This window comes from Bufo gargarizans, chromosome 5 (assembly GCF_014858855.1).
Source record: "Bufo gargarizans isolate SCDJY-AF-19 chromosome 5, ASM1485885v1, whole genome shotgun sequence".
NCBI lineage: Eukaryota > Metazoa > Chordata > Amphibia > Anura > Bufonidae > Bufo > Bufo gargarizans.
In genome coordinates, this window is record NC_058084.1 from 65,480,396 (window position 1) to 65,508,248 (window position 27,853).

Consider the following 27,853-nt stretch of genomic DNA (forward strand, 5'->3'; position numbering starts at 1 on the left):
CCAACCAATTAGGGTATGTGGGAAGGTGCCTGAGCAATAGGTTCTAGTACTCTAGTGTCCTGCAACGATGTGCTGTTTTCCGCTTGTCTGTCCGCTTACAGGCTTCTGCCTGATCTCCAGATTTGACCCTTCACTGCCTGTTCTTTTTCACCCTGAGCTGCCTGCCCTGACTCAGATTGACCTATGGATTACAATAGCTTTAATAGAGGTGGGGGGGGGGTTAGACATCTATTGTCTGCCACATACAATGCTGTCTTGACACCTTTTTCTGGGAAGTCTTTATCACCTACTGACTCCAATTAGGATAATGGAATCACCACCTTTGACCCAATGCTGGGTATAATTACCAGATGTGGATTCAGTTACATATTTATTCCCAGAATGTTTGTACAGTCACTCAGAAGTGAGAAAGCTCGTTGGAAGAACGAGTTAAACATTTTCAAGAAATCTACAGTACGTCCAGTTGCCTTGATTTATTCTTTACAGATATATGGATTACAAGTTTTGTCTTTCCTGACCTCTGCTTGTCCCCGACTACAGTTTTTGCCTGACTCCTCTCTGGTGTCTTGACACCGTCGGTCAGCAGGCTACTGAACAGAGACTATTCCAAGAGGTGGCGGCCTGGTGGTTCCCCTGCAGCGAAGTTCATATCCCTGAAAAGGGATTAAAGGGTGAAGACCAGGAGGGCCACTCAAATAATGTCCTTAGGAGTAGGCTTGTAATCCATTTTATCTCACACCAGAAGGTCTGTGTATACAGACATAACCACAGTCTATGCATCATATCTGTTTTCTGCAGACATTTTAGATACGCCAATATTCTATGCAGATAGTTTGGGTGCGGGGGATATTAAAACCAAAAGATGGAGTGGTGCATTAGCTTAAAGTCTCACACCAGCACTCATTTATCACTGTTTTCTGCCCAAAATAAATAAATACATATATATATATATATACACACACAGTAGAGACCAAAAGTTTGGACACACCTTCTCATTCAAAGAGTTTTCTTTATTTTCATGACTATGAAAATTGTAGAGTCACACTGAAGGCATCAAAACTATGAATTAACACATGTGGAATTATATACATAACAAAAAAGTGTGAAACAACTGAAAATATGTCATATTCAAACTAATTTATTCAGTTTCTATGAGGAGTTAAGTTCTAGACTTGACAGCGGCGAATCAATGGATGTCGTGTATCTGGACTTCTCCAAAGCATTTGACACTTTACCACATAAAAGGTTAGTATATAAAATGAGAATGCTCGGACTGGGAGAAAACGTCTGTAAGTGGGTAAGTAACTGGCTTAATGATAGAAAACAGAGGGTGGTTATTAATGGTACACACTCAGATTGTGTCACTGTCACTAGTGGGGTACCTCAGGGGTCAGTATTGGGCCCCATTCTCAATATATTTATTAATGATCTTGTAGATGGCTCGCACAGTAAAATATTAATTTTTGCAGATGACACCAAACTGTGTAAAGTAATTAACACTGAAGAGGACAGTATACTGCTACAGATGGATCTGGATAGATTAGAGGCTTGGGCAGAGAAGCAGCATATGTAAGGTTATGCACATGGGAAGGAATAATGCAAATCACCTGTACATACTAAATGGTGTATCCACCTGACTTCTCCACAACGCAACTGATGGTCCCAACCCCATTTATAAGGCAAGAAATCCCACTTATTAAACCTGACAGGGCACACCTGTGAAGTGAAAACCATTTCAGGTGACTACCTCTTGAAGCTCATCAAGAGAATGCCAAGAGTGTGCAAAGCAGTAATCAAAGCAAAAGGTGGCTACTTTGAAGAATCTAGAATATGACATATTTTCAGTTGTTTCACACTTTTTTGTTATGTATATAATTCCACATGTGTTAATTCATAGTTTTGATGCCTTCAGTGTGACTCTACAATTTTCATAGTCATGAAAATAAAGAAAACTCTTTGAATGAGAAGGTGTGTCCAAACTTTTGGTCTGTACTGTAATGTGTATATATATATACATACATACACACATACATACATACTTTACACATACAGTTGTGTTCAAAATAATAGCAGTTTGTTTAAAAAGGTAAATAAAGCTCAAAATCCTTCTAATAGCTTCTATTTCCATACACACAAATGCATTGGGAACACCACACATTCTTTTCCAAATCAAAACATTAAGAAAAATATATAAAATTTGTGTTGTTCCTTAAGAAAAGTGAATATAAGGGTACTTTCACACTTGCGGCAGGACGGATCCGGCAGGCTGTTTACCCAGTCGGATCCGTCCTTCCGCTGTTTTGCCGTGCCGCCGCTCCGTCCCCATTGACTATAATGGGGACGGGGGCGGCGCACCAGCGCAGTGCACAGCGAAAGGCCGCTGGACTAAGTCCTGCATGTCCGACTTTTTAGTCCGGCGGCCTCTGACCGCAAACTGCCGTACTGCGCCGGAGCGCCGCCCCGTCCCCATTATAGTCAATGGGGAGGAAGCGGTGGTCTAGCGGCACGGCGAAACAGCGGAAGGACGGATCCGACAGGGTGAAAGTACCCTTAGACTGTTCAAAATAGCAGTGCTTGTATTCTTATTTACAAACTCAAACATTCACTATATAAACTGAAAAATGTTTGAAGATTTTGCTTTCCTTTGAATCACTTCACTAATATTTAGTTGTATAACCGCTGTTTCTGAGAACTGCTGTACATCTGTGTCGCATGGAGTCAACCAACTTCTGGCCCCTGTGAACAGGTATTCCAGCCCAGGATGATTGGACTACATTCCACAGTTCTTCTCTATTTCTTGGTTTTGCCTCAGAAAATACATTTTTTATGTCACCCCACAAGTTTTCTATTGGATTAAGCCCAGGATTGGGCTGGCCACTCCATAATGTCAATCTTGTTGGTCTGGAACCAAGATGTTGCGCGTTTACTGGTGTGTGTTGGGGTCGTTGTCTTGTTGGAACACCCATTTCAAGGGCATTTCCTCTTCAGCATAAGGCAACATGATCTCTTCAAGTATTCTGATGTCTTCAAACTGATCCATCATCCCTGGTATGTGATAAATAGGCCCAACACCATAGTATGAGAAACCTCCCCATATCATGATGCTTGTGCCACCATGCTTCACTGTCTTCACAGTGTACTGTGGCTTGAATTCAGTGTTTAGGGGTCATCTGACAAAATTGTCTCCGGCCACTAGACCCAAAAAGAACAATCTCACTTTCACCAGCCCACAAAATGTTGCGCCATTTCTCTTTAGGCCAGTAAATGTGCTCTTTGGCAAATTGTAACGTCTTCAGAACATGTCTTTTTTTTTTCAACAGTCAGACTTTGCGGGGGCTTCTTGCAGATAGCTTGGCTTCACATAGGCGTCTTCTAATTGTAACAGTACTCACAGGTAATTTTAGACCTTCTTTGATCTTCCTGGAGCTGATGGTTGGCTGAGTCCTTGCCATTTTGGCTATTCTTCTATCCATATGAATAGTAGTTTTTCTCTTTCTTCCAGGTCTTTCATGTTTTGGTTGCCATTTTAAAGCATTTGGGATCATTTTAGCTGAGCAGCCTATCATTTTCTGTACTTCTTTATATGTTTTCCCCTTTCCGATCAACTTTTTAATCAAGGTACGCTGTTCTTCTGAACAGTGTCTGGAACTACCCATTTTCCTCAGAATTTTAGAGATAAATGCACTGTAACCAGCATGTACAACATTTGCTGCCTTCCTTCCTTAAATAAGGGCAATAATTGCCATCTGTTTTTCAAAGAATAAATGACCTCACTCACTGAACTCCACACTGCTATTATTCTGAACATGCCCCTTTCAATAAGTGAGATTTGTGGTCCTGAAATTCCCTTGCCCAATTATTGAAAATTTTGTAGATTAGTGGGGGATGATTGAGGATATACTGTATAATAACTCTGCATTTCCTACAATTTTAATTCTAAGTATGTAAGACTAGTCTTTGCCATCATTACTGTGTGGCCTAGGAATGTATAGGCGTTTGGGTGTGGATGTGGTGGATTATCTAAAACCTAAATTTGCTATGAGATCGACTTTAAAACTTGACTACCTTCCCGAAATCCTCCAAAAGTCTAGTAACTACTGTTAATTCTGCTACTGGTTTCACCCTAAAAACTAAAAATGTCACCAACAAAGAGCATTTTGTTTACTATTAGCATGCCGATAAGCCCCGCAGAGTGTCCTAATGTTCTGATCAACAGTTCGATAGAGATAGATATACTAAAAGAAGAGGGGATAAGGAGCATCACTGGGGTATATATTCTAACAAGACTCACATACCAATTACCAATACAGAATAAAGAGTCTTTCGTAAAGCGAAAATATGCTTCTTCAAAAAAGACCTGAAACTTGAGGCTGCAAGTTAGCATGAAATAAAAGAGCAAAGTGCGACCTCTAATGGCAAGAGTTGGGACTGCAGATAAAAATGTTTCCATTTGCTTATATTTATTTCCATGTATACTGCACAGTTCACAAGCCTGCTAACGCCTTTCTGTCAGGCTTCTTGTTGATGGTCAGAATGGTGTGACATGCTGAAGTGCAGCAAATAGAAAATCTAACTTATTATTACCTGACCGATTCATTATAAGGCTACTTTCACATATGTATGTCCGGCTATGAGATCTGGCATGGATCCGTTTAGAACAGATCTAGTTGTAATATATTGAAAATAAGAAACTGGATCAGTTTTTTCGTGTCCGGAAAAAAAAAAAAAAAAAAAACAGATCCGGCACCATTGACTTGCATGGTTTTTGGTGCCAGCTTATTCAGTTTCCTGTTTGCAGCAGTTTTGTGTTCGGCATGGGAACGAAACAAACCAGAATGGAATGCATTCTGGTGCACTCTGTTCCGGTTTGTTCAGCTTTGCCCCCATTGAAAATGATTGGGGACAAAACTGAAGCTAATTTTAAGAAACGCTATGATCATGAAGTTCACCAGAACGAGTGTGAAAAATAACCAGTAGCGTGCACTTCCTATACATCAGAAGTTCTCAGTACCAGCCATCCTACAGTAGAAACATTTAAAAGGCATAATTTATTATGGAACCTTGGTCAGAAACGGGTGTAAAAATGTCACAAACTGCGGGTTTGTGACTTTTTAAACATGACATTTCGAAAAGTGTGCCTGGCATAAGCTCGACCACCAGCCCTGGCACATTTATCATTATTTATGTCAGTTATCCAGTGTAAAGAAGACTGAAATCTACGGCAGCGATGAGATGATGTAGATTTCAATCATGTACACAGACTGCAGGAATATGGTGTGCCTCATCATAAATTAAAGGGGTATTCTAGTTGTGACAAGTTATCCCTTAGAATAGGGGATGATGACCATTAGATTGGTGAGGGTCATACCACAGGGACCCCCATAGAACATGAGAATGGGGACCCAGTACCCCTCAAAATGAACGGAGTGGGAGTTCAAGCATGTGCTCTGCCCCCAGTGAGCTGCACACAAGTGAGTAGCTTTATTGGGGCAGTAGAAAGGGGTCATTTCATTTCAATTTGAATTGTGCAGTTAAATTGAAAAAGCAGCCCAATCTGTACACAGCATTTTATAGGGCAAGAGGAGCGTTACTGATCTTGTTTTGCTAGAAAAGTTCTTCCTATGCTTAGGAGTCCATTGGGCGGTCCTACTCAGTGATCAAGTGCCTTCCCTGTATGGCTGTGTACACACAGACAGCTGTCAATCACTGAGTAGGACCGCCCAATGGACTCCTAAGCAGAGAAAGAGCACAGATTTAAATGAGTGAAATACAAGTCACAACATCAAGGATACAAACAAGGACCTTTCCCTTTAGAAAACCTTTTGGAAAAGTGCCTTTATTTTGCATTAAAGGGACACACTGACAGGCCCAATAAGCATATTTAGCTATATATATATATATATATATATATATATATATATATATATATATATATATATATATATATACATATACACAGGGAGTGCAGAATTATTAGGCAAATGAGTATTTTGACCACATCATCCTCTTTATGCATGTTGTCTTACTCCAAGCTGTATAGGCTCGAAAGCCTACTACCAATTAAGCATATTAGGTGATGTGCATCTCTGTAATGAGAAGGGGTGTGGTCTAATGACCAACACCCTATATCAGGTGTGCATAATTATTAGGCAACTTCCTTTCCTTTGGCAAAATGGGTCAAAAGAAGGACTTGACAGGCTCAGAAAAGTCAGAAATAGTGAGATATCTTGCAGAGGGATGCAGCACTCTTAAAATTGCAAAGCTTCTGAAGCGTGATCATCGAACAATCAAGCGTTTCATTCAAAATAGTCAACAGGGTCGCAAGAAGCGTGTGGAAAAACCAAGGCGCAAAATAACTGCCCATGAACTGAGAAAAGTCAAGCGTGCAGCTGCCAAGATGCCACTTGCCACCAGTTTGGCCATATTTCAGAGCTGCAACATCACTGGAGTGCCCAAAAGCACAAGGTGTGCAATACTCAGAGACATGGCCAAGGTAAGAAAGGCTGAAAGACGACCACCACTGAACAAGACACACAAGCTGAAACGTCAAGACTGGGCCAAGAAATATCTCAAGACTGATTTTTCTAAGGTTTTGGACTGATGAAATGAGAGTGAGTCTTGATGGGCCAGATGGATGGGCCCGTGGCTGGATTGGTAAAGGGCAGAGAGCTCCAGTCCGACTCAGACGCCAGCAAGGTGGAGTACTGGTTTGGGCTGGTATCATCAAAGATGAGCTTGTGGGGCCTTTTCGGGTTGAGGATGGAGTCAAGCTGAACTCCCAGTCCTACTGCCAGTTTCTGGAAGACACCTTCTTCAAGCAGTGGTACAGGAAGAAGTCTGCATCCTTCAAGAAAAACATGATTTTCATCAGCGCATGCGCCCGGCATCGCATCGTGCCTGCGTCCCCTCTGCTTCTTTGAGGCCGCTACAGCCTCTGCGTTCTGCGCCGGGCACTCTTCTAAGCAGCGCTTCAGAGCGCTGCTCTCAAACACATCTGAAGCCGCCCAGCGAAGTGAATATTGATGAGCTGGGCGGCGCTTCAAAACGGCGGTTGGGGCGAGGCTGGCTGGGCGCAAGTGAACTGAAACGCCGCCCCTTGGGCAGAAAGAAGACGCTTCTATCAGGTTATAAAACATCAGTTTACTGTATTTATAAGCTGGACAGGAGTTAGACTTATATGCTTTTATTACACATTAGAAGACCTGTGCAGTCATATATATAGCTAAATGTGCTTATTGGGCCTGTCAGTGTCCCTTTAAGGAAGAAAATGAAGCGCAAAAAAAAAAAAAATGTGCAAAGGTGTCCATAGCTTTTAAAGGGGTTTTCTGCTTTCCCCATATTGTGGCTTATCCTCAGGATTGGTCATCAAGATCACATCTGCAGGGGTCCGACACCCAGCACCCCCTCCGATCAGCTATATGAAGAGAACGTAGCACTTCTGTGAGCGCTGCATTCTTATCACATTTCTTTTCAAGTGAATAGGACAGAGGATCTGTGAACGCAGCGCTACATCATACAGCTGATCTGTGGGGGCGTCAGCCCTCCGCTGGCCTGATATCGAAGACCTATCCTGAGGAGAAGTCATCAATATGGGGAAAGCAGAAAACTCCTTTAAACAACCATTTTCTTTGAGTAACGTGAACAGGTTCCAAGTCACAATTTCTCTGCAAACATGGATCCTACATGTCCATACTAAAAGAAGAAGGGAATAGAAATGTCTCACACTAACCTCTGGTTGTACATCCCCCTGTAGTTGTAGTTCGTTCTGTGATTTGGTAGTGGTTTTGGATCCAATGGCCTGTAGATGGCCGGCTCCCCACGCTTCATTGCAAGACCATTCAGCTCAACAGTTGGTGTTATGCTACCTAGAAGGACAGCACGCGGATGTCAACACAAAGTACAAGGCATAGCTATTAATACATGTGATAATACAGTTCTCAAAAAAAAAAAAAAAATCCTGACTTGATGATTTAATCCGACCTCTGGGACACCAAACTCATCCTGTGAATGAGGAGCCTGGTCAAAAGAGCGTGACCACACACGAATGCTCCCTCTCCATTAGGTTTCATGGAGATCGCAGAGCTGTGCGCAGGTCCAGCTAGTTCAGCGCCATATGGCCATACTTGCCAACTATCCTGGAAAGCAGTGCACCATGATATATAACTGTACGTGGCATTATCAGACACAACCCTGACACCCATAACCTGCTCTGAGAGGGTTGTGAGATAAAGAGAAAAAAAGAGGAACGTTGTACACAAAAAGGAGCATCTCCACATCCCAAAAGTTTTTAGCGCCTTGCGGAGCATCTCCACAAGCCAACTTTGGCAAGTATGTCTACGGCCTCAGTGTACTGCCATACAGGGCGCATTAGTGCACATATGGCACCTGAAGGAGTATGCTACAATTTACAGATTTCTACAAAAGCCTGCAAAAAACTTCTATAAATTGCTGGAAGCATACAGAGGGGCAGCAGATGCCAGCCCCTATGGGAGCCCTTTTATAGAGTTATAATACACCTGTGTGAACGAGGCCTAAATCTGTATGTGATCCGCATAGACAGGTAAGCAAACCTCCTGCTAGTCCACGGATTATAATTTGAGATGAGTGAATTTCAGATTTTGAAATTAGTTCACGCTTCATTCGGTGGAAAAAGCAGAATTGCGTTACGGATTCCATTACCACGGACCATAACGCAATTCTATGATGGAATGCATAACGGAATGCCTTTAGAGGCATTCCGTTATTCATTCCGTCATAATAGACAGTCTATGGCCTGCAAAACTGATCCGTCCCGTTTCCGTTATGCAGGAGAGGACTCTCCTGCATAATGGAAATGGGACGGATCCGTTTTGCTGCCCATAGACTTCTATTATGACAGAATCCTCGAAAGGCATTCCGTTATGCATTTAGTCATAAAATTGCTTTATGGTCCGTGGTAACGGAATTCATAACGCAATTCTGCTTTTTCCACCAAACGAAGTGTGAACGAATTTCATAACATGAAATGCACTCTTCTCCAATTATAATGGAAAGTGACCGTGCACAAGTAGACACCTGGGAAATTCTCAATGGTCAAACACTACCTATAAAGTTATGCTATATGTGTCTGTCATAGGAAAAGGGCTGTTAAAAGTAATAGTAAGACAGATGATTTTTAAAGCTGCATGTTCAACCGATACAAGTATCAGTAAAATGTGTGCTTCTTACATGGAATAAGTACTGAGCAACTCAATTTTTTTTAGGTCCCGTTTTTTCCCCAGACCTTCATGCTTTACAGTAAGAAGGATCAATTTTCAGTCAGGTGCTAATATAAAAGTCTAATTATTCCAAGGGGCACCAAAACTACTAAAAAGAGACAGAAGTTACTCCTGGTCAAAAATACTATGCGAGATCACAAAGAGTCAGTGCGCTGTCCTGCATATGGCATTTCAAATAGTTGTTTTGGTCCGCATCTGAGCCACAGTTTTGGCGGCTCGGGTGCGGACCCATTCACTTCAATGGGGCCACAAAAGATGCGGACAGCACTCAGTGTGCTGTCTGCCTCCGTTGCTCCATTCCGTGGTCCGCAAAAAAAAACAAAAAAAAAACAAACAACATATCCTATTCTTGTCAGCACTTTGCGGACAAGAATAGGCAGTTATATTTAAAGGCTGTCCGTGCCATTGCGCACACGGACGCGGACCGCAAAACACACAACAGTCGTGTGCATGTAGCCTTACACTCATGTTTGACCTCCTCTACCGCTCTAGAAAGCAGACAAATTTGCTGAAAAATCCATGGTCAATCTGGGCACACAACAGGTCTGAAAATCTGCAGCATGCCCTCAGAGAGGACACTACATACTCCCTTTAGCATTTTATGGAGTATTTTTGGCTAAGGAAGAGAATAAAAGAGAATAAAAGCTCTATTAATTCAAATAAATAATATGTAGGCCTACACAACAATAAGAAGATGCTACTTATGCAAGGAAACCATACACTAAACATAAGACTTAACACGGAATCTCTACCTTTCTAGAAGCTCCGAATCCGCCACTCAGGGACCAGAGCAGAAGCACATGTAAAACTCAATAGTAACAGTCGTAGTGGGTGGTACTAAAGAAGGTGAAACCAGAGTGCCTGGAGAAAGCGGCGGTGGTCTGGTGGCAGTGCATGGCTTGGTGGCACTGTGGAAAAGTGACCAACATCGTCGATGGAAAGGAGGAACTCAGAGTACCTAATGCTATAACCCCAGACTCAAATATTTTACTGCAACTCCTGCAATGTGTCAAAATTGTGTGTGTGTGTGGGGGGGGGGGGGTTATGCTGCATTTTCATGGCAAACTGCAACTTCACTGCACGTTCTGAACACAGTTGTCCCTAAGAGATGTGTGCAGACACCTGGCATCTACAAACTGGAGTGCACTGAAAGATTAATAAACACCCTGGATGGCATTGGTTATGGTTAATAAGCCCCAGGAAGGTACCTTAACATTCACTAGGGGCCACCTCTTACAAGATGCTGCTTAACCCACCCATTCCACTGGAAGTGGTGGCAGCACAACCACACCAGTGAGCTTCCCCTTTCCGCAGCGGTTTCAGAATGGTGCTGGATGGACCTGTAGTGCGCCAAAATTAGCCAATCAGCAGCCTCCTTTTTAATAACACAGCTCTTTACTCTGTGTCTACCCCTGGTGGTGACTTGTTAGTATGGAGTTTAGTTTAGTTATTGGTGTTTGGAGCACCAGCAGTATTGCTGTGCTACCTGTGCCATTCATAGTGCACTCATCAAGTGCAGGGAAAGCTTCATGTGTATTGATATGCATGAGGCTTTTTCAAAGTGTAAAAGTGCCTGTACAGGTGTCTATGACTCTTGTAAAGGTTGCAATAAAGCCTGTATACTTTGCAGTGGATTATGCACAGGGAGATGCAAAAAATAATAGAGATTATCAAAGTAAATGGATGGTGTGAGGATACCAGACCACATTTTTAAATCTTGAACCAGCACATCATAATCTAGAGTACCGCCCTATTACTGGTGTCTTTACAATAATATATTGTGCCCGTGACTAAACTAGCAATATGTATTAGCTTTCTAATCATAGAAAAACTATATTCTCAAAATTCTTATAGGTTAAATGAGGGATAAAAAATAAATAAATACATTGAATTATTTGATGGCATTTGAATCTGGGACATCGACATGTAAGGCTACTTTCACACTTGCGTCGTTAATGCCGGTATTGAGATCCGGCAGAGGATCTCAACCCCGGAATTAAACGGTTTTGATTTAGCACTTCAGGATGCATCCTTTCCGTAAGGCCTCATGCACACGACCGTATTTTGTTTCCGTGTCCGATTAGTTTTTTTTTTTGTGGATAGGATGCGGACCCATTCATTTAAATGGGTCCGCAAAAAACGCGGACAGCAAACCGTGTGCTGTCCGCATCAGTATGTCCGTTCCGTTGCTCCGCAAAAAAAATAGTGCATGTCCTATTTTTTTCTAGTTTGCGGACAAGGATAGGCATTATTACAATGGATCCGCAAAAAAAAAAAAAAAACGATGCCATACGGAACGTCAACCTTTTTTTGGCGGATCCGCAAAACACATACGGCTGTGTGCATGTAGCCTAAGGATGCGGTTGTGTGAAATCAAAATGGAAAAAAATGCATCAGTCACTAAATATGTTGAAAGTCAATGGGTGATGGAACCGGTTTTTAGGCTCATAAAAAAAAAGCATCCTTCACTATTGAGTTACATTGTTTTCAGTGCTGGATCAAAATCGCAGCTTGCGGCAAAACAGAATGCTGCCGCAATGGAAGACAGGATGCATGCTGAACGGCTCTCTTCCCATTAAGAATGCATGAGGACTAAACAAACGTTTTTTTCCAGTATTGAGATCCTCTGCCCAATCTCAATACCGGAAAACAACAGCACAAGTGTGAAAGTAGCCTAAGGCTGCACATACCTCCAGGCTACAGCCATACCACATTGAGAAGAGTGGTTTTCTATAGTTAGAAAGCGAATACATTCTACTGGCGTCTTTATAATCATATATTGTGCATGTGAATAAACCAGCAATAAGTATTTCTAAGCACAGAAAACCTATATTTGGTAAGTAGTGTGTATGATATGTACATGTTGGGACACATCTCTTCCCTCAGCATGCTGACTTCTAGCCCTGTCAATCAAGGGAATAGGAGGGGTGCTACCAAAGCAGTGCTCCAAGGACTCAGATCCACCACCTGGTTTCCACCAAAGTGATGAATAAAATGCAGATATTTCTGCAGCTGTTTAACACACAGACAAAAGAAAGGTAATGTTTTAATCAGCCCTACTAGGAAGCTTGCCTGGATGAATTGGGTTCATCATGCTGACAGAGGCTCTTTATGGTGGTGTGGAGATTCGCTCTAGTAAACAGGACAAGCGGACGCAGTATAGAGGCAAAGACCAGTTTGTAATTTAAAAACGTCAGTGTTTTATTCACACTTATGGCAACAAAACAGTACGACAGTCCATTTGCAGTTTTGGTGTGCGTTCACACCTAGACAGTTCATACAGCAAAACACCTGTTATCCTAGGTGCTAGTTCACACCCGATCGGCATTGCTCAGAACAGAGCAGACCTCCCAAACTCAGGCCTCCAGCCTAGCACACGGCTCAGATCTCAATCCAGCAAATGCCAGAGCTCCACTGTCAGAGAGAGAGGTAATTACCACCAGCTGACACTGCTGGCTGGGTTTTTCATATAGGCCAGTCAAGACCCGGCCAGGAACGTGGGGAGTAGGCACCCACCCAGAACTTTGACTACTCCCAGTAAGAGCCATCCCGGATCAGCTATATAGCTATACTAAATAGCAAGGTGTTAAACAGCAACTGACACATGAAAACTGGCTCTTACTCTCCACCGAGGCCAGGAACCTCGGTGACACATACCTTCCGTCAACGACGGTCCCTTGTAGCTTCCTACAGTGTTCCCTTGGCAACACCTGTGGTTACCTGTGAGTTGCAGCAAAATAGCTGCATTACAGTCAATCTCACTTAACCTTATTGCTCATCTATGGGAAAAACTGATGGAGAAAACCTAAAATCACTTGTGAGCCATACTTTTATTAACATGGCAGATTGTTAAAATGTCTTTTGTTGTCATTTTTTCAATTTCAATCCCACAGACACACTCGCGATTTAGCACCAATGAGTGGAGCTAAACCGCAATTGGACACCAGCTGCGGCTTCCGGCCGCATCTATCCAGACATCGCATCAACAACAGACGAGACATTTCAGCATCCCCACCAATATTCTGCTAGCAGAAAATCATGTGTGAACAGGGCCTTATACTGAAAATTTACCGCAAACTGTGGGCGACTCAGAGTCGCCATAGAGTTCTAACCTAAGGCTCCTTAGATGACACTGACATAATGCTGCCAAGTGTTATCCAATACATTACAGAACTGTAAGGGTTACATAGCATCATAAATTAATATAATGCTATGTGACCCTGGGAGGTCAGGCCGGGAGCTGCGCTGCGAGTCCGGAGTGTGACACACGCTCGTCTGCAAGGGGCCAAAAAGTGAAAGTATGATTGACGTTTGCATATCTTGCATCACTGGAAATAGAAAAAAAGGCAACACTTCACTCAAATAGAAACTGAGGAGCCTTACCCATCTACATTATTCAAACAAATTTACATATGAAAATGGTGGGAAATAAAAAAAAATGCAGACCTGCCTTAACTATCAATGTCACAGCCCCCCTATCCCCGACATTCGGAGATCCTGCGCATGCGCCCGGCACCCTCGCTCGCCGGGATCACATTGCGCCAAGTGAATACTAATGAGAACGCCCCTTGGGCAGAAAGGACAGGTGATTATAAAGATTATTTTTAACGTTTCATAATGCGCACAGGGATAATACTTATATGAATTGGAAACTTATTATAAGACCTAGGGGGGCATATAAAAGAGCTAATTATGCTCAGAAGGCCTGTCAGTGTCCCTTTAAGTAGAAGCAGCAATAGTGATTTTCTCATCTCAAACAATTTATTGAAAAAAAGCCAGCAACAGTGGTGGGTCTCAGTAACTTGCCATGTGGCCTTGAGCATCAATGGGATTCAAGTCCGGAGAAAGTGCAGGCCATTCCATTCGAGGTACCCCAGTCTCCAGCAGCCACTCCCCAATGATGCGACCTCGATGAGTTGGAGCATTGTCGTCCACGAAGATGAAATTTTAAGTTGTGCAAAAAGTACTGAAACACTGGACATGTGCATTTCACCCACAAGGCAAATACCCCTAACATTTTGTGAGTAATGGATGTTCTGCTGCACTGTGGTATTTTGTGCTTCATGGAAGTTGTTATATGCTGCACTATGGTACTTGTATAGCACAGCTGAGGAGGTATGTTCTGCTGCACTGTGGTATTTGGCGCTTTAGGGGAGGCATTCTGTGCTGCACTGTGGTATTTGGCGCTTTAGGGGAGGCATTCTGTGCTGCACTGTGGTGTTTGGCGCTTTAGGGGAGGCATTCTGTGCTGCACTGTGGTGTTTGGCGCTTTAGGGGAGGCATTCTGTGCTGCACTGTGGTATTTGGCGCTTTAGGGGAGGCATTCTGTGCTGCACTGTGGTGTTTGGCGCTTTAGGGGAGGCATTCTGTGCTGCACTGTGGTGTTTGGCGCTTTAGGGGAGGCATTCTGTGCTGCACTGTGGTATTTGGCGCTTTAGGGGAGGCATTCTGTGCTGCACTGTGGTATTTGGCGCTTTAGGGGAGGCATTCTGTGCTGCACTGTGGTGTTTGGCGCTTTAGGGGAGGCATTCTGTGCTGCACTGTGGTGTTTGGCGCTTTAGGGGAGGCATTCTGTGCTGCACTGTGGTATTTGGCGCTTTAGGGGAGGCATTCTGTGCTGCACTGTGGTGTTTGGCGCTTTAGGGGAGGCATTCTGTGCTGCACTGTGGTGTTTGGCGCTTTAGGGGAGGCATTCTGTGCTGCACTGTGGTATTTGGCGCTTTAGGGGAGGCATTCTGTGCTGCACTGTGGTGTTTGGTGCTTTAGGGGAGGCATTCTGTGCTGCACTGTGGTGTTTCTTTATGCTGATAAAGAATAGATCTGTTGTGCTGCACTGTGGCATTTAGTATTGTGTGTGCTGCATGGTGGTATTTGTTTGACACTGCTATATGGGTGCTGTATGGTAATATTTGTTATATTTGTTCACTAGTGAAGACCCTGCATCACCATGGACTGGATAGTGCAGCCTGAACAGGAATGGTTTGAGAAACCCTGCTGTAGACGATCATGCTAGGACTCTCAAAATTAGCAGAAACCCTAGCTGCTTCTACCTTGTGAGCCATATTCAACAACTGTAGGTAAATATTCAACGTTTCCAAGTCCAGGAAGTTTCTGGTTTTCAGTTGGAACCTCTTCAATCACAGACTGAAAGAAGTGAAGAACGCGGTATAACCAATACTACTTTTTAAGTTGTGTGTGCACTACTGTCAATGTGGAAACATTATCGTAGATAAGTAGTTGACGGCATTAAGTCACCCAGCCGGTTGGAGACTACAGTTGTAGACCCTCTATAAAATACACATATTTATATATCAGATAACTGGAAAAAAGGGCTTTAGAGCTGCCTACACATGCAAACAATTCTAGTAAGTTTTATGGACAATCTAATGGCTTTGAGCAGTCACAGGGTAACTGTCTGGGGGAAAAAAATAATGTTTTAATTAAAATATATTTTTCTACTGTCTTTTCATCAGGGCTGTCGAGTCAGTAAGCCAAAGTTCTGACTGCGACTCAACATAAATGGCCAATAATTTAGTAATAAATTTACAGTAGTATAATGGGGACACCTATCACCTAGCAGATACTGATGACCTCTCCAGAGGATAGGTCATTAATATAAAAAGTCAGAAAAGCCCTTTAAATGCACGCAGGACCAGAGTGGAGGAGAGTAGGATTCTTTCCTGTTCTGTCTAGCAGCTCAGAGATGACTGCAGGCACGCCTAATACTGAACTTCCTCATCTAGTCTTCATTACTGAGCATGTGCAGCACAGTCTCAGGCATTGTAACTAAGGGCCTTGGAGCAGCAGATACAGAGTATAAGGCACAGGAGAGAACACAGGAGATGTGAGAACTGATTATCTATCACCACTAGAACACCCTGCTAATCACCGTTTATGGTATAAGAGACAGGAAAGAACGCTGGAGAGGAGAGAACTGATTATCTATCACCACTAGAACACTCTGCTTATCAATGTTTCCAATAAATAAGGGCCTTTACCACAAATATATGTATGATTAATATTTCTAAACTTATCTACATTTATGTGAACGTTAATAAATCACATTATTAATAGGTAATATTTTTTACAGCTAGAGTCAGAGGCGGTACATTTCTACCAACTCCACCCAAAACAAATGCTGCACTACCCAAATGCACTATATAGAAACGTATATAATTGGTATATAACACCCTTGCTTCAATCAGTGTTTTTTGGGGGGCAACCGGTATATCACACCAGTAGAAATTATTTGCTCCAATAGCGTTTGTCACTATCTGTAGCTGAAGTAACAGCAAAACCGCAAACAAATGCTGCACTACCTAAATGCACTATATAGAAAGTCTAGTATTGGTATATCACACCCCTGCTTCAATCAGTTTTTTGGGGGGCAACTGGTTCATCACACTAGTAGAAATTATTTGTAGGAGAGGAGAGAACTGATTATCTATCACCACTAGAACACTCTGCTTATCAATGTTTCCAATAAATAAGGGCCTTTACCTAAAATATATGTACAATTCATATTTCCAAACTTTTCAAAATTTATGTGAACGTTAATAAATCACACAATATTAACAGGTAATATTTTTTAAAGCTAGAGTCAGAGGCGGAACATTTCTACCAACTCCACCCAAAACTAGTTTTGACTCTGCCTCCACAGCCCTGCTCATCATACTGAAATAACATGTAGTAAGCCAATCAGACCCAATGCTTACTAACATATCTGTCAACAGCTGTTTGTTGTCAATTTCTGGGGGCAGTATCACCGAGATACTGCACCTACCACCTGCGGTGGCATATGTCCGTGTCAGGACGTTATCACTGGAGCAGGAAGTACAGACACTAGCGAGGCACTGGAAAAGGGGTGTCAGTAAGGAAAGTAGAACGTCTTTTATTATTTTAGACCATTCTAAGTATTTTTCAAAAACTGTTTTACATGGTTGGACAACCCCTTTCAAACACAAGAACAAAAACTAGAAAAGTAATGACAAACTGGAAAAAGTTATTGTCCAACTAGATATGTAAGCTAGCATATATATTTGCTTCCATATAGACGTCTAGATTCTCTCACATTAAAAATAAACTAAAAGAAAAAATGCGTTGCCAGGACCCAGCAACCCAGTTTAATTAATAATATGTTGCCTGCAGAAAGAAAGTTTCCAATATAAGCAACATCTGGAAGTTGGTTGGAGCAACCGCTCTGGAACCCAGTTACATAATGCTCCTCTTTGAAAAGAAACTTGGCAACTTTCTTCTGCAGGTAAGATATGACTAATAAGGTGGGGTTTTGGGTCCTGGAAACCCCCTTTAAGTGTAGGCCAAGCTTTGATTCATTTGGAAAACCAACAGAACTGCAGTATGCTCCAATAACTAAACAGCTCTTTGTGTAGATGCAGCTATGTGGAGACAAATGGTAGCCACTCAGACAGGAAGTGGTTGCTAGGCAACGTGAAGTCGCACAGCCTGAGGACTGGAACATGCTAAAAGAAGAGAAAACACCGATTCTGCTAAGCAAAATGTGTTGGCTGCTTGGCAGGATATTTACACAGGGCAATGATCACATTCGATCACAGGAGCCATGGCCATTGTACAATGCCTTTAAATCAGAGGTAATAGGCCTAATGCACAAGGCTATGGAGGCACATGGAGTCCTTACAGTAGACTATGCTCCGCAGTATTCATATCCTCATCTTTCAAAGCGAGATGGAGATATTCAATGATGTATAGCTACAGCAGGCAGATACCAGGGGTGTAACTACCACCATAGCAGCTGCTGGGTGCCCACGCCAGAGGAAGGGGGGGCCGCGAAGGCCAGATATATTATTAACTAGTGTACAGCAACATCCATGTGCGGTCCACATCTATGCAGCTGGGCCGTTAGTTATAGAAACTGTCCAATTCTTGTCCGTACTGCAGACAAGAATAGGCTTTTTTTATTTATTATTATTATACAGTGGGTCCTGTGAAAATTACGGGATATACATGGACTGCATCTGCATTGTGTGGATCCTCAATTTTTGTGACCTGCAAAACGGATAGGATTGTGTTCAGAAGGCCTAACACTGGTTGGCTCAGCGTCAGCTTCTTTTTTTTTTAACTCCAGGACATCCTGCCATCAGCACAGCACAAGAACCTATTGCTGCCTGCGAGTGGAGGGTCCTGTGTGTGCAGCAGAGGAGCTCAGCCTCAAGACACAAGGGAATGGGGCTGGGTAAAATAATACCCGCTCCAGAACTGCACTTTCACACACCCCAACGGACAATAGTGACCCCCTCCCCTCAGTAAGTGTATGGGTGGTGGGGGAAGGGACTATATGTGGTGTTACATAGGACTGCAGGGGACATCTACTACATTATCTGTACTCTGAGAGTTATCACTATTAGGGTACTTTCACACTAGCGTTATTCTTTCCGGTATTGAGTTCTGTCCTAGGGGCTCTATACCGGAAAATAACTGATCAGTTTTATCCTAATGCATTCTGAATGAAGAGCAATCCGTTCAGGATGCATCAGGATGTCTTCAGTTCAGTCTTTTTGAATTTTCAGGACGGAGATAATACCGCAGCATGCTACGGTTTTATCTCAGTCCAAAATTCCAGAACACTTGCCCATCTTTTACCATTGATATGCATTAATGCCGGAGTCTGGCCCGAGTGTTACGGCAAAACGGATCTGCATGCTCAGACCTCAAAAAAAGTGAAAAGATAAATAAAATGCCAGATACGTTTTTCCAGGTGACACCGGAGAGACGGATCCGGCATTTCAAGGCAGATTGTAGAGCTCATTCAAAAATTCGCTATGAAGCCCAGCCCCCAGCAGATACCGTATAGATACAGCAGGCAGACACTGTATAAATACTACTGAGCAGGCAATAACAAGGAATGAACTGTTCCTTCCCGATAACTGCCGGCTCGTCAGAGGAGTTGAGAGCTGCATTAGTATGCAGCAATCACCACGGCTTGTCCCCATACAGGTTTATTGATTCTGGACAGCAGATAGCTGTTCACAGAGCACCATCTGCTGCCCAGATACTATGTTGTTGGTGTCAGCAGAATAACACAAGCTAATCATTGGGAACTAGCATCCATACCAAAGTTCACGATAATCTGCTGGATAATAGTCTGTTATGGTCTCTTTACACAGGACTGTTTCACTACTGGAATTTTTCAGAAACACAGGGAGTAAAAATTAAAAAAAGAATAATAATAAATATATATATTAATAAATAAATAAATAAATAAATAAATAAACCCAGAACAAACACTCACAAGAACTAAGCAAACACAAAACGGCTAAAAAATGGCTCCCAAACTGATCCCTTGAAACATGCTGCCTACTCAAATAAACGCCATGCGTATTGGCCAATATTTTCCATGAACCCCCCCCCCCCCCCAGAAATAAAGTGGTTGTCCAGTTATAGTGGAAAACAGGGCAGCGCCCGGGATCCACCTGAAATAAAGAACAGGTATGCACTAACCTGACAGATGCCATGCCGCAACTCTGGTTCCCCTGGCTGGGCTCTATTTACCCAGCTGCCACGGTAATGTCACATCAGCAACATGTGACCGCTGCAGCAGCTCACTGGCCACCGTAGTGCACCAAATTGGCTGCAGCAGTCACATGTTGCCGTGACATGACCACCACAGCAGGGTAAATAGAGCCCAACCCAGAGAACCGGAATGGTAGCACAGCATCTGTCAGGTAAATACATACCAGTTCTTTATTCCAGGTGGATCCTTTAAATACAGATCCATAATAAATATGTGCCCTCACTTAAATTTTGCTTCTAGTCAAATGAACATCTTTTCTTAAAGGGGTTCTCTTACTTCAGCAAATGGCATTTATCATGTAGACAAAGTTAGGCACTTACTAATGTATTGTGATTGTCCATATTGCCTTCTTTGATGGCTGGAGCAATTTTTCCATCACATTATACACTGGTCGTTTCCATGGTTACGACCACCCTGCAATCCTTCAGAGGTGACAGTGTTTATACAATATAGGAAAAATCTCTGGACTCTCTGGTGGCCAAGACCACGGGAGTGTGGTAGTCCAGCACTTTTTTTTTCTATAGTGTGCAAGAACGACCACCACTGCTGGATTGCAGGGTGGTCATAACCATGGATACGATCAATAGATAATGCAACTGAAAAATGAATCAAGCCAGTAAAGGAGGCAATATGGACAATCACAATACATTAGTAAGTGCCTTGTATTAACTTTCTCTCCATGATAAATGCCATTTGCTGAAGGGAGACAACCCCTTTGATGGTCCGGTAATCACATTTAGGGCTCATGCACAATGCTGTAGCAGTTTTAGCGGTCCCCAAATTGCGAATCCGCAAAACACGGAAACCATGTGCCTCCCGCATTTTTCAGAACAGAAAGTCCAGCCCATAACAGAACTTTCCTATCCGTGTCCATAATTATATAGTGGGTGTAATGGAACTGACATACAGATGCGGACAGCACACCGTGAAGTCAATGGGTCCACATCTGACCCGCAAAACAAAAATATGTTTGTGTACACGAGTCCCTTAAAAGTGACTAAACCTTCTCACAACTTCCTTTTAAAAACTGTTCTAAGTGGCCCAGAAATTATTTTTGTAATACACTTTATTAATAAATTATGCTGTTTTCCTACTCAAAAAATGACCAAAGTTCTGGATTTGACAGCTTTTTAGAATCAACTTAAAATCTTCATTCTCGTACAGTGCTCCTACAGCATGTCGCACTCCTGCGCGGAAGTGCAATAGAGCGCCTTAAGCTGAGCGGACTCAGGCAGAAGCCCGCTCAGCTAAATCCTGGCACAGCACATCTGTACAGGGCACCGTCGTGCTGTGCCAGAATTAAGCCAAGCTCGAGGGGAGCCTTCCCTGCAGCCCACAGTTAAGCTCTGCAGCTCTGCAGGACGAAAAAACTTTATTAGACTTTGTTTTTCTTATTAGAAGTTTGCAGCATAGATAAGAAAAGCACATGGGTGTGTTTAATGGAGTTTGAATGTACATTATTATAAAAATAAAGTCAGAAAGAGTTAAAAAATAATAAAGTAACCCGAGGTGGTTCCAGCACCCTTTACTCGCAACCTCCTGTCCTGGTTCAACACACCAGAAATGATCCCTGCAGAGGCGGGTTACAGCATCTGAACAGCAGGGGATCGGTGGTCAGTAATGCCTTTTTATTTTTAATTCTTTCTGACTTAAAATTATCTGTCTGTAGGACACAATAGATTTTGACCTTTAGGACATAATTATTTTTTAGTTTTTCATACCCAATCCCTAAGAACATCGTAACGGGATGAGAGGGAGTTTTTCACGATATGTATTTTTAATGCCACCAATATGTACATGTATACTGCATTGAAAAAAACTGTAGATTTTCCATCTTTCGTGCCTTTCTAGAAACCGAAAAATGAAAGACTGGTGGCAACAATTCATCATAGGACGGAAATGAACGGCACCCGACATATCCATATTGGGGTCCGTCAGAGAGCCCAGCATTTTAGCAGACAGAATAGAACTATATTTCTCTGATGAATGTGAAAATTGCCTTTTTTTAAAATAATTAGTTTTTGTGTCACCATATTCTAAAAGCTATAACTTTTTTATTTTTTTTCATGTTGCATCAGTTTTATTAGTACCATTTGAGGTACATTTGGATCACTTTTATTGTATTTATACCTTTTTTGTGCCGGTTACCTCTGGCACCGCTCGATAGGAGAATTTAAGACAGCAGGCCCGGGGATTATAAGCAAAACATGAGTTTTTTCATTTTTCCGTTACACATACAAGTGGGTTTAGTGAAGGGAAGAAGTTTTCTTTAACACTGTCTACTTATTGTAACTCCATAGAAACAACATTACATTGCTCTAAAATTACTGTGTCCATCAAAACAGTAATTTCCTGCTCCCTAGAAATAAAACTCACACATAAATCCGGGCACTGGAATGTAGCAAACCTCAACAAAATGTTATTATGGGGTTTGTCCGGGTTCAGAGCTGAACCCGGAGATACCTCCATTTTCACCCCGGTAGCCCCCCTGAGCATGACCTGCTCCAATGCTCTCCTTTGCCCTGTGCTAAATCACTCAGGGCAAAGGCATTGTCAAGAGTTCCGGTGACGTGCCGGGCTCCCCATGGCGCTGCCAGGAAGTCCGGTGACATCAGCAGTAAAACAGCTAGAGAAGCGCTAAAGCACACCCATCAGAGACGGTGACATCACCGAATACACTGCCGGGAGGGCAAAAGAGCCCCTGGCAGGGCAAAGGAGGGCACATCGGAGCATGAGATGCTCCAATGCTAACATCAGAGGTGCTGCCTGGGTGAAAATAAGGGTATGTCCGGGTTCAGCTCTGAACCAGGACAACCCCTTAAGCTATGTCATTTAGGCTCTGTTCACACCACATTAGGTATGCCCACCCTGTATCCATGTGACGTCCTTGTTACATCTAATCTTTTTGCGGATCCTTTGCAACTATGCTTGTACCCCCTATGGTTCCGCCAAAAAATAAAATAAAAATACACTATCCATTTCCAGCAAACAGCGTGCGCATACTACAGCACACTTTTTTAAAACTATGGGGATGAACGGCAAACATACGCAGCTTGTTGTATGTGAGGAAGTTGTATCCTTTTGGACTGTTTGTCCATGACATTTGAAGGGTAGCCAAACTTCTGTAAAACAAAAGGGACAGAAGCGCTGCTCTGGGCAATGTGCCATTTTGGTTTTCATTGGCTCTACTTGGCTGTCCGAGCGTGTGGTATACGGATCCATAGAAAGTATATGGGGTCCACAAACTCCGTTCTTAGAGCAGAGCCAAGCTGAGATGAGAAGAGCACAGCTCACAGAGCAGCGCTTCTGCCCTCCGTTTTACAAAAGTTTAGTCATCTTAAGAAATTGTCCAGGACTAGAAAAACATAGCGGCTTTATTCTAAAAACGGTATCACATCTATCCATGGGTTGTGTCTGTGAAGTAAATGAGCCAGAGTAGTAATACCGCACACACAACCTGAGAAATCAGGAGGCCTCTTATACATTAGATGGTTGCCTGAATTGCTGGGTTTAACCAACATAGATCGAATGTGTATGGCCAGCTTTAGACCAGACAGTCTAAAAATGCTCTTGTTGGAAACATCAAAAAAAAGGGTCTCAACACTTAATAAATGCGGTGGAACGCATGTTCGCCCTTTTTTTTTTTTTTGCTGTGAATTTGGAGTTTTTATTATTAAATCTCACTCAGAGCTCTGAGAAGCTCCAGGATTGTTATTTTATGGGGAATAAAAGCCAACGACATGGCAGGAGTGGAGACAGGTCCTCTATAAAAGGGGCGGTGCATGACAACGTATAAAAGGGGCGGTGCATGACAACGGTAATCAAAGAACACCAAAGACAGAAGTCATGCACAGCCTTTTCAGCCCCTGTCCTCAGCATCACAAAGATCTGCCTAATTATGCAGGGATTTGTCCCCCAGTGTCATATCCACGCAAAAGGAGACAGATCTGTCATTTGGGAACGCTGTGAGACTACATCTGTAGGAGATGACATGGTGGGCGTCTTTATTGATTGTCATCCAGCTTTACCAGAAACAGTTAAAACAAAAAACTAAATTGCAAAATTAATTTTACCACAATATTGTGTTTTCGAAGGGTATATTCACACAGGTTTTTAAAAGGAATTGTCCCACGAATAACATTCTGCTTTCTTCAAACCAGCACCTGGATCTTAATACTTTGCAGTTGAAATGTATTATAGCTGCTGATTTATTCAATGAAATACATCTGTATAGCGCCACCTGCTGTTTGTTATTTTTTTAATCTCTGTCTCCTGCTCACTGAGGTGCAAGCTCATGCTCAGTCCCATCCTTTAAGGCCGAATGCACACGGCCGTGAGTGGTCCGTGGAGCCACAGGCTGGATTCCTGCTGAGAGCAATGACGCCGTGCGCTCCTGCTCTCAGCAGGAATCCAGCCCGTGGTTCCACGGACCGCTCACGGCCGTGTGCATTCGGCCTAACTGACACCAGCTGCAGCAGAAAGGACAAATCCCTAAGCGGCTAGCTTGAAATAAATCCAGCAGAATAACTGGAGAAATTAACTGGGAGATCTTTGGATCCATGGGAGGTACAGTGCTGGTTCTAAGTTTGTTATAAAGAGATTGCTGTGTACCATATGATGTCCGATTTTTATTTTTACATTAACCAAGGGATAACCCCATTAAGCAGATTTCCGTGTGCATTCCATGATCCACATCTCATTGTTTTCCAAAGGAATCCATGTCATCAGGTCACATGTTGATGAGGAAACCAAGGTGGGTCTACCACGTGGGCATTAGCCACACTGAATAGGGCTAGTCCAAATGCAAACCCAAGGCAGTTCATACTGCAAACCCATGGCAGAAATTTGAGGGTTAGCCTCTTAGAGATCTGCCACAAATTTTGCATTGCATTTTTCCCCATAACTATAAAGTCATGTGAACATGCCCTAAGACAGTAATAGAATAGAATATAGTAAGATGACAGAAAGTGGAGACCATAGCCAACCCAGTTCTAATTACCTTTAGCAGAGAGTCTTGCTGAAGAGTATTTAATTCGATGCAGATGAGCAGCTTCTGTGTAGCGGCAGATAAAAACAATTACCATCGATCCTTACTAAATGATAGGCTAAGCTTAAAGGAGTAATCAAGAAGTTGGATATGAAGGCCAGCAATAGCAGATCAGCAGGGTCTGACACCCCGCATCTCGGCGATCAATTGTTTCCTTGTAGCTCTGGTTGTCAGAAATACGCCACTCTGTACATTTTGTGTCGACGGAGCTGGAAACTGCAGCACTGCTCCCACAATGGGAACAGTGCTGCATTTACTAGTTCAGTCTACCCACAATGCACAGGAACTGTAGAACAACTGATCAGCGGGGGTGTTGGGTGTCAGACATCGTTGATCTGATACTGCTAGCTGGTTCTGAGGATAGGCTATCAATATCAAAATCCTGGACAACCCCTGTTTAATATTCTTCAAAAACGTATTGGTGAGACCACAATATGGCTGCATCCAACGGATACATTTATGCTAAGCCCCAGCAAGTATTTTACACAGTTTAAGGTACAGATGGACAAGAAGTTCTACAAAGCAAGATATACTTACTTGGGTTATTGTTAAGGATATTTTTTGTCTGTCTCGGAGCCGGTTTGGGGAGTCTGGTCTCAGATAATGCTAGACTCGCTGCAGCATGTTGCGCCTTCTTAATGCTAGTGCTCTCAGCTTCCCATGTTTGATCGCCTAGTGTCAGCTGAACTGTAAATAACTTGGAAAATAAAAAAAAGGAGAAAAAAAAATAAAGAAAACATAGTCGACATTAGAATTTAGTTATCGGATGTGTGTCATTTTAAAAGTACTGATCAGTAGTTTCCAGGCGGTGTGGCCCCCAGCAATCACTAGAACGGAAGGGCTTCTCCTAGGCACGGTTATCCTTCCAGACGCTTCTGAAACGAGTCTTACAAAAGAGTCCGATGGAGAAAGACAGGCCAAGTTTATTAAGAGGAGGAGGCTTCTTAATTAATTTGGCACATCCTGTGGCTGTCTGTGCACCAGAAACTGAAATCTACGCCAGCTATGAGCTGCCACATATTTCAACTAAAACGCACACCAGTTTCTGGCGTGGGAGGCCACGTCCTCACTCGATAAGCCTAATGTGTGCCAAAACTTATGACTTTTTATGCCACATTTGTAATGTGAAAAATCTGAGAAATCGGTCAGATAAGCAGCCACAAAAGCAAGTTGCCCAACACATAATAAAGGGTGATGTTCCAAGGGGTTTAGAGCACCTATTGTGCGGAGGCTCATTAGGATGTGAGATGTACTGCAACCAGATCTGTGTTGCCTAATCTGCATATCTAAGGTCTATGTTAAAGGGCTATTCTGATTTCAGACATTGATGGCCTATCAAAGGGACTCTCTGGGAGACGCTCTTATCTCTAGAACGGGCCTCCTGAAGTAAAGGGAGAGCAGCTGTGCAAGTGCAAAAACCCTCTGCTCAGCGCTGTGGGAGTTCCAAAAACTGCAGAGCGTTGGCTCAGCTATTTGTGGAAGTCCTACTGCGCTGAATGGAGAGGTGGGCGTACATGTGCGGTGCACTCACCTTTCACCGGTATAGGACTTCCGAAAATAGCCAAGCGTACTCACTCAGCTATTTCCAGAACCCCTGCATCAGTGAATGGAGAGCACGCCATGTGCAGTGTGCTGTCTTTCGCTTTGGGGGCCATGTTCCGGAGAGAGGAGCGGTTCCTAGAAGTAGGACCCGCACCTATCTGACACTGAAGGCCTAACCTAGCGATATATTATCAATGTCTGAGATGGGTATAACATCTTTAATACATTTGCATGAATCCTGCAAATCTATTACTACCTTTATCTTGGCATGCTTCAGAGAGGCACGTTATGCTCCTCCTGCTATGCTTGGCCCTAGACTGGCCATACACAAGAGATGCCATTCAGCGGAACGATCATCCAGCAGACAGCCGCCTCTCCCTGCCCCATACACAAACATGTTTGGCTCGGCTAAGTGTGTCTGTGTTCTGAAAGAAGAGAGGGGAGTAAAGGTGGATTTACACAGCCTGATTTCAGGGCAGATTATTGGGAATGACCATTTCTGTGAACTATCATTCCCGACAATGCACCCATTTAAACATGCCCCCGATCACCCTCGTTCATCAGGTGATCCTGTCTTTTGTGCAGGCACATCAATCATTGTTTCGGGGCAGCAGATCGTGCTGTCTAAAGAGTAATCTGCTGCCCAGAAACAATGATTCTGTATAAGGACTAGGGATCGCAATAGCCTTCCCACATCCTCATACTGTGAAGGAGATCGCTGCATTTAAATGCCGCGGTCTCCACCACTGGACGAGCAGCCGACTGTCTGGAAGGAACACTTCCTTCCTGACAACCGGCTGTTACATTGTGCAGCCACTGACCGACACCACGGAAAGGAACGTATCTGCCTGAGAACAAAACGATAGAGCATGTTGAAATCCAATGCCCAATCCTTTTGGTGGGTGAGAAGGTTGATGAATCTTTACTGAAGCCGGATAGAGGGGGACTACAGGTAGGTGTAGATACTGGTATATCACAGGGGTTGCAATACTCACATGTACAACTGATTTCTACAATAAGTAGAGGTTTATACTGTTTAGAGACAGATGCAGCCGCTCTACCTTGCAATGCGCTGGTCCTCTTTCATCTAGAAGTTTATATTGTGGCTGAATCCTATTAAAGCGGGCTAACTCATTCACCAAACACATTGGCGTTTTCTCTTTGGGGTTTGTCATGTTTTCATGGAGAGGCACTGAACAGAGACAAAGAAATGGGTTACAGGGAAATCTTAAGAAACACGAGTCATTTTCAGCATATGATTATAGATTCATGTATATTGGCCCAGATTGACTAATCCTATAAATGGCGGAAGTTTAGTGCGGCTGTCTAGACCTGCACCAATAAATGGGGGGCAGGGACTCTTGTCTAGCTCGATAACAACTATTACTTGGGTTACTTTGATACAGAACGTTACTATCAGAGTGGTGGAGCAATTTTCAAAATAGAGCATCTTGGTCC

General features: G+C 43.1%; 1 protein-coding gene across 1 annotated transcript in view; it reads right to left on the reverse strand.

The window, feature by feature from the left end:
- Positions 1-27,853, reverse strand: part of STAU2 (staufen double-stranded RNA binding protein 2) — a 283,250-nt gene that overhangs the window by 232,787 nt on the left and 22,610 nt on the right. Inside the window, 4 exon segments of the mRNA XM_044294063.1 lie at positions 7,730-7,865; positions 24,806-24,859; positions 25,391-25,550; positions 27,457-27,587. Coding sequence (XP_044149998.1) covers positions 7,730-7,865; positions 24,806-24,859; positions 25,391-25,550; positions 27,457-27,587 — 481 coding nt within the window.